This window comes from Arachis stenosperma, chromosome 9 (genome assembly GCF_014773155.1).
Source record: "Arachis stenosperma cultivar V10309 chromosome 9, arast.V10309.gnm1.PFL2, whole genome shotgun sequence".
In the NCBI taxonomy this organism is placed as follows: domain Eukaryota; kingdom Viridiplantae; phylum Streptophyta; class Magnoliopsida; order Fabales; family Fabaceae; genus Arachis; species Arachis stenosperma.
The window spans coordinates 162,111,541-162,119,503 of NC_080385.1; the positions used below are offsets into that span (position 1 = coordinate 162,111,541).

A 7,963-nucleotide genomic window follows, 5' to 3' on the forward strand; every position below is an offset into this window, starting at 1 on the left:
TTAAAATTTGTGAAGGTTAGAATGAGAAGTTAAAAATATATGAGAATTTTAGTGGCAATATAATAGTGGAAAATATATGTGAGAAAATAAATAAAATTTGATAAGTACAAGCCAATTTTAAAAAGCTTCTGTTTAAGTGTTTTTAAAAGTACCCCTAACTTTTAAAAGTCGCAAGTATAAACACTTGAACTTTTTAATTTATCAAACACAAAATGAAGTCCTTATACTTTTTAAAAACACAAACATCTCTTGAAAAAAACTTTACCAAACCCAACCTTTAGCACTTTAACAGTATCTTAGAGTGTTTATAATGTGAGAGATTAAACTCCCTTTCTGCAATGCTTTTTTATCCATGTAAACAAAATTCCATACGGAAGAAATTCTTTTTTTTCCTCTTCATTGAATATTCATTCTTATTAGTACACAAATGAAACATAAGAGATCAACTTGAAATCCAAAATATACAAATGACTCTTGTTTCTTTCCCTCAATCAATAATTCGATTTGCTAATTTCTCTAACTTTACAGCTTAGATTATGTCGTCATTTTCATCAATTCAATTACACTTGTTCGAATCAACTAGTTAGTGAATAGCTAGCCTAATGTAAATTTTGTGGCTGTTGCATTGCACTACTAGCCAACCAATTGATCCATCCTTTTCTCTTCAAAACATGACCATCTTTGTAACTTTTAATTAATTAATTAATTAATTAATTAATTAAAAGGGTTTTAGTTTAATTTTCTTTAGGAAAAAAAAAGGAAGAGAGAAAAACACTATGCAATTCTTCATGAGAGGATTTCAATAATTGTAGATTCTTCTTCCTAAATCTTGATGCGCCTCAATGCAAGGTAGGCCAATAATCTGTACCCTACAAACATGAGAAACAAGACACCAATGCTTCCCACAGTGCCAATTTGGCCCATCACATCCTCTTCAAGAAACTTGCAATTAGCCCTGTCTCCACCACCATGATTGCAACCCAACATGTATGAGATTTTCCTTCCATCACCATACTGAATCCTAGTCAGAAGCCTATAACAGTAAAAAGTTGTGGATATGTATTTGATCCAAGCCATGCATGCTGGAACCTTATGGACATAGTATCCACCTGTTAGCACAAATGCTAGCATTGTCACTGCTGCAACAGTTGAAGCTTGTTTGGCATCCATTATTGCGGCGCCTAAGGCAAGACCAAGACCCTGCGAGACAAGGACATATCCAAGGATGACCAACCATGTCAATAGAAATGCCACCAGATCAGGCTTTAGGCCTCCCATCCAATATGCCACAATGAGGAAAATTGTGGGCAGGATAAGCTCCATTGGAAGATCGCCCACGATTCGAGACATGAAGTAGGACGATAATGTGTACATTCCAGAGGCCCTTTCTTTCATGAAGATGGCGCGCTCTTGGGGGAAGGCGAAAACAGAGTTGAAGGATGGGAACACACCCCAGAAGATTGAAATGAAGAAGAGTAGGCCAAGCCTGTCCTGAACATTTCTGTAGTCAGAGTGCCACCACATTAGGCCTGCTAATAGTGCAGCTGCAATGACTTGGAACACTCTCAGAGTGTTGAATGATTCATACTTTCTCTCTTTGAGGCTTCTTTGGAAGAGCGTGCTGAATTGGTTGAACCAATCTAAGAAGCTAACCCTGTCACTATATCTGCTTCTTCCCATAGGGTGTGTGTTCTTTGTAGGATTAACAATGTTGGGAATGTCCATGCATAAAGCTTTTACCTTTGGAGCTAGTATTGTGTTGTATGAATGAATTAGGTTCTGCCTTATGTTTGGCTTATCTCTTTCACTTACACCATCAACATGGCTAACACCTGCAGAATTCAAAGCCAAGTTTGATTAATAAAAGGTGCATCCTCTTATTGTTATTATTAATTTGTTATTGTACTTGTATTTAATATCTAAATAAACTTGGTAATCCAAATTTCTAGGTGTTTCAAAAGATCTCATAATAATATCTGAAAAGCAGAGGGCTTCATAATTCTTGGTTATGCTTTATTTCGCTTTCAGTTGGCAAGTAGAGCCAAATCAGATTTCATCTTTGGATAAAAGAATAAGGGACCACAACAGAAAGAGAAAACATACCAGATTAACCATATAGAAGAGAGATCAGATAAAAACTTATTTTCTATAAGAGACCTTATCTGAAAATCAATAATATACTCTGGAATAAACTATAGGAAATTATGGCTGTAGCATCATGGCCATTCGCCATGGCAATGGCCATATGGGACCGTGTATTATAAAATCTAGCATTTAAAAATGATCAAATCTATTTACTTAGAGATACTCAAGCAGAAGAAAGTATAGGACAAGATAAAGAGGATGATAAAGTAAATCAAAGTATGTGCTTAATTAAATTAATTAAACACGCAATTGATTAATCTAAAGGAGTCAGATTAAGAGGCATAAACATGGTTAAGTAGGATAGTGGAACTTGTAAAAGCTGACTTATGTGCTAGTGTTATGGTGAGTCTCCACTAATATTGGTGCTGGCACTGTTGATAGGGCCACCAGCTCCCACTTTCATATGTTTGATCAACATAAATCTATTCAATTTTATTTTTATTCAACCTTTCAGCCATCAAAGTTCACTTTTGTGGGACAAAATGTTTTTAATCTTGTAAATCAGACCCAACACGTGTAGCTCTTTAACAGATCCTAAGAATAGAGAGATACTTAAAAAAGGTAGAGAGGAAAAGGAGAGAAATTAAGAAAACAAAATGAATAAGAAAACTGAAAAGGGGAACCATATGCACGATTGGCCAGATCATTGTCAAAGAAGTGAAGGTCAAGCTTTTTCCCATATGTGTAATGATGAATAAGGAACACCCCCAAGACCATGTTCTAGCTTGTATTGATCAAAAACACTATTTTTCTAGGAAAACGGCTTTAGATGCAGTGCCACAAACCCAAATAATTATTGTTTTTTAGCAGAATAATAACATGTATATTCTATTAGTAAGGGATATGACTCTCTAAGGAAAGAGATATATACTTAATATTATTGTAATTCTATTAGCATAAACCAAACATTAGAGAAGATAAGATATGTTGATTATGACTCAACCCCATCATTACTATAAACCTCTTTTATACAGCTAACTAAAATTAGGTATAAATGATAGGATATATGATTTTATCACCATTTAATTTAAGGGCAGACAGTGATTCAGTGTGCCACTTTATTTTTCCCTGGGTGTCCTCTTTGCTAATTCTTTTTTTTTTTCCCTTCTTCCTCTCTTTTACAAGATTGATGGTTTCTCACGCTATGAGTGTCGTCATCACCTCCTCCACCTCAATATCCACATTATAATCATGGCCCCAAGGATCAATGAAAAAAGGTTTAGAGAGGCACATATATCCTTCATAATCGTCTAGTGCCACCTATATATAAGATTAAAATACCTAGTCAAAGAGCACTACTTACCTTAGCAGTTATTTCACGGATTAAATTAATTCTAGACTATGCTCGGTGACATCAGCCACCAGTCTAGTCTAAAAGAAGCAACACTATTGGTCCAACACTAACTTAAATAGAAAGACCACTTATCTACAACTTAAGTCTCAGCCCACTACTTAAGCATTTCCAACTTTATGAAATATGTCACGTTCTTCTCTTTTGACCATAAATAACCTTGGTCCACACGGAGGACATTTGCAATTATAATTACTCTAATCTGATTACATCAGGTTGTAAATTGTTCATAGTGTTTCTGTTAAAACTCTTGCATCCTTTTCAGTGTAATAACAACTAGCATACTCTGCTATGTAACACCACTTTTTTTTTTTTTTTTTTTTGAAGAGAATGTAAAATCTAAAACACATTTGACACTAAATTAAAAAGTGGGAGAAATACATAGTAACTGAATATTCGTAATAAAATAAGTATAATACCATATGTTAGAATAAACAGAGAGTGGTTTATATATATACACGTCACAAAGGTTACATGCCAATATCAGCATCAAGAGGTTACTTTAAAGTGTTTTCTCGGTTGGTATAAGCTCGAAAGACAAGTCATTACTTATCCTACTACAAAAGCAAGTTAATTGAAGTACCAATTTTAGACACCACAACAAAAGCGTAATTGATTCTGATGTTATTATGTTATCCTTTGCAAAATAAAAGATAGTAGATTAAGTTGTTCAATTCCTGTTGAAAAGGATATGGTTGATAACTCTTTAATATAAGGGTCCATGTCTCTATATATAATAACTCCTCCTTCTCTATTATTTACCTTCTAGTTTTAGGAATATTTCCGGACCCCACATATATATGAAATTGGCACCTAACCTCACCTGACAGGGATCGGAAAAATCCCTGTATGTGTCTCCCAAAAAATAGTCTTATAATTAACAAGCTTAGTCTTGGATTATTCTCTAAGAACGAAAATTAAAATCAACTCCCAATACTATACATATGTATAAATATTAAATAATGCTCTAGTACAATAAACTATTTTAATCACAAACAGAATCCAGCTTAAGTCCAAATATTTATTTGGTAACTGTGGGCTTGAATTAGAGGGGAAAAAATACATGCCTCGGTTGAGGAGGCAGTGGCTCTATGCTTTAAGGTTTGGCCAAGATGAAACAGTGTGAACTGTGAAGAAACAAAATAAGGGAAAGGGGAAAATCAAGGAGTATAAGGAGTCAGAGTCACATCACTGGTTGGCCCCAGAAAAAGAAAAACCAACTGGATATATAAGAAGCAAGGAAAAGAAGGAAATGATAGAGGCAATAACAAATTAAACACTTCCGAAAAAGGAGGACACGTGGTAAGCATCAAGGGATTTGTTTAAATAAAAATAATTAAAGCATTCCCAACAGAAAATCAAAACCCATTACGTATCTAATCGATTTGTTCCACTCAAAGCTGAGACGCTTCCTTTATCTTTCTCCCTTCTCACTCAAACGCTACATATATTTATAAAGTATCTAAATAAATAAAATTCTTTACACACAACAATAATCATCATCACACCACTATGGCAATATAGGTGAGGGCAACCCCATTGCCCTGAAAGACTTCATGAACTACAGTTAAATTAAACAGACAAAGGGTGTAGTAGTAATAGTACAATAACCTAGTTTCATCATATGGGATGCTGAATTCGTAGCCAGCAAAGTGTATCAACAAAATAGTAGCATGATGTTTGTCACAGCATGTTGCCTAAACTTGATGCTCCTTATTAATGACGTCCCATTATTAATTCATTGAACCAAAAACTCACCCACCAATCCACCATGCTTATATATATATATATATATTCTTAGATACTATTCCCCCAACAAAATCACAATCAAAATGTCACATCTACCACACACCATAACACTAATAATTCGGTAAATCCACATTCTTTTCATTACCCCCCATCTACAATAAAAATTCTTGATAACTAAACACTAAGTCCATTTGGTCAAATATTCCCTTGCTAACCTAATTAATCTTACTTAATTAACATCAATAATTAACCAACTTATCACCAACAAATAGCAATTTTGACCGTGCCAACTTTACTTTAACTGCCAAAAAAGTTTGTAATCACTGTATCCTTGTCATACTCTTTTCCTCCATTGTGTCAAAACTACCATCATTTGTAGACAAAAAGAATATAATATTACTTTCTCAATTTCACCTTAGTTATTTTAAGAATGAATTTATAAAAGATAAAAATGACTTATCATAAATATTATAGAAATTAAGTCTTAACTGCCACCAAAAGTTTGTTACAACAGAATAACATCAAGCTGAGTTACCGTTGTGATAACAGAAAATGAAAAAAATATAAAAATAAAAATAAACGAAGAGAAAGTTGACGTACCGTTAGCGAGATCGAGAAGGAAATCGGCGGGGTTCATCGGAAAAGATGGCACAAAACCAACGGACTCAAAGTACCGCATGGCGTCGCATCCTTTACCGAAGTAGAGGCAATTCCCTTCGGAGAGCACGAGAACATTATCGAACATCTGGAACACGCGGCTCGACGGTTGGTGCACCGACGTAACCACCGTCTTCCCCTTCTTCGCTAGCGAACCGAGCACCGAAATGAGGCGGTGCGCCGACGTGGAGTCCAGCCCCGACGTCGGCTCGTCCAGCAGCAGCAGGCTCGGATCCACAAGCATCTCATGCGCAATGCTCACGCGCTTCCTCTCCCCGCCGGAGACACCGCGGATGAAGCTGTTCCCGATTATGGTGTCCTCGCACTTGCCTAGTCCAAGCTCTGCAATCGCCGACTCCGCCGCCGCAATCTTCGCCTCACGCGGCAGCGAACGAGGGAGGCGGAGCATGGAGCAGAAGACTAGGGTTTCGCGGACGGTGAGGTGCGGGTAAAGCACGTCGTCCTGAGTAACGAATCCGGTTCGGCGGAGAATCGGTTTGGTGAGCTTGGATGAGTTTGCGAGAATTGTTCCGGTGAGGCCGTGACCATGGAGTCTCCCTGCAAGCGCGTTTAGGAGCGTTGATTTGCCGCTTCCTGATGGACCAAGGATGGCTAGGATCTCTCCCGGGTACGCTATCCCTGTTACTCCGTTTAGAATTGTTCTTTCTTGCATCACCGTTGATCTTGTCTGATCGGACGGTGTTGGTGACTCGCGATCAGTTGCGAAAAGTTTCTTAATGCACCTTCCTTTAGCTTGCTTGTTCTCTATCTTTATCCGGTACCCCACGTCCATGAACTGCGTTAATTATTTGCATGAACACATAGTTAAAGCATAATAGTATAGGGTCAACGATGTTATGACTAGTTATGACTTGTTAGTGGTTAATTAATTAAATGAATAAACATTGTGATTAATTAGTATTAGTAATAATAATACCTTGAGAGTGATTGGGTAAGAAGGGGACATTAAAGGAGGGATGTCACGGGATTCTCGAGGGGGTTGTTTGGGTGAGTCTCCATTTGGAGTTTCTACGCCACCAAACGCTTCCCTTTGTGTTGTTGTAGACATTGTTATTGTATGTTTTTGAGGGAGAGATGGAAACTAAAAAGAAACAAGTGTTGTTAGTTGATGGTGAATGAATTAGTGAGTGGAAGAAGGAAGACGGAACAAGAAGGGGGTATTTATGGAGGAGGTGAAGAGGGTGGACCCCATGGGTGTGCCACGTCAACGTGGAACAACCAAATGGGGAATGGTTACGTGTCAACATTTTGGTGTGCTGTTGTCATCTGTCCCCAGAAATGGTTCATTATGTAAAATATCGAGTAACAAAAGTTTAGGTTCCATTAATTATTATTTTTAATTTTAATTATAATGGAGGGCACATAACTGCGTGTAAATAATAATAAGTAATAACTTGAGCAGGACTCCAACATTGATCTGCAAATGGTAAGAATTATTTTAATTTAATTTGGTATATATAAAGAAGGTAGCTAAGCTAGGTGTAATTGTGAGAAAGACTATTGGGTACACTTGTTTATACTTTATCACCGAAGGAAACTGTGTCGCAAGGTAGAGCCAATTAAAGGGAACTGAGATGCAAAGGATATAGATGGAGGAGTGGAGCAGAGCAATAATAATTAGAAGTATAGAGTAGAGTAGACAGTAGAGTAGAGAGAGATCAGAATCTTTAAATAGTATTAATAGAGGTTGAAAAGGGAGAGTGGCATGTGGTAGGCAGATACTGTAGCCCATTGCCACCGTTGCTTTGATCACTCATCAATTTCTTACCACCAACGAAGGTAAGGGATATTTTTGGATATAGTATTCTTTTGCTCTTTTATTCCTGGGATATTTATTAAATTAGGTTCAGACTATATCAAACCTCTAGTAAATAAATTAATTTTCCGTTTTTTTTTTCCATGAGAATAGTGTGTCATGAAACCATTAATTACAAAAGCTTTATCTGATAAAGAAAATATTTAAGTAACTATAACTTTTATATAAGGAGTGTTAGAGGCAGTAATTTTTGTAGTTTGTAACCATCAATTGACCATTAATAG

The 7,963-nt window shown here is 36.5% G+C and overlaps 1 protein-coding gene across 1 annotated transcript; it reads right to left on the minus strand.

The window, feature by feature from the left end:
- Positions 1-364: 364 nt before the first annotated feature.
- Positions 365-7,039, minus strand: LOC130950465 (ABC transporter G family member 25). Its single transcript, XM_057878960.1, has 3 exons — positions 6,840-7,039; positions 5,846-6,698; positions 365-1,832 (listed from the first exon to the last, which is right to left on the minus strand). Exons 1-3 carry the CDS (start codon positions 6,969-6,971, stop codon positions 823-825), a joined length of 1,995 nt encoding a protein of 664 aa, XP_057734943.1. The 5' UTR covers positions 6,972-7,039; the 3' UTR covers positions 365-822.
- Positions 7,040-7,963: the final 924 nt, after the last annotated feature.

What these genes read in the sequence shown, in the direction of transcription:
- LOC130950465 (XM_057878960.1), bottom strand. Translation starts at nt 6,971, where the DNA reads ATGTCTACAACAACACAAAGGGAAGCGTTTGGTGGCGTAGAAACTCCA. An exon ending in CTTACCCAATCACTCTCAAG is followed by an intron (nt 6,699 to 6,839) that starts GTATTATTATTA and finishes TAATTAACGCAG; the next exon opens with TTCATGGACGTGGGGTACCG. An exon ending in CCTTCTCGATCTCGCTAACG is followed by an intron (nt 1,833 to 5,845) that starts GTACGTCAACTT and finishes TGAATTCTGCAG; the next exon opens with GTGTTAGCCATGTTGATGGT.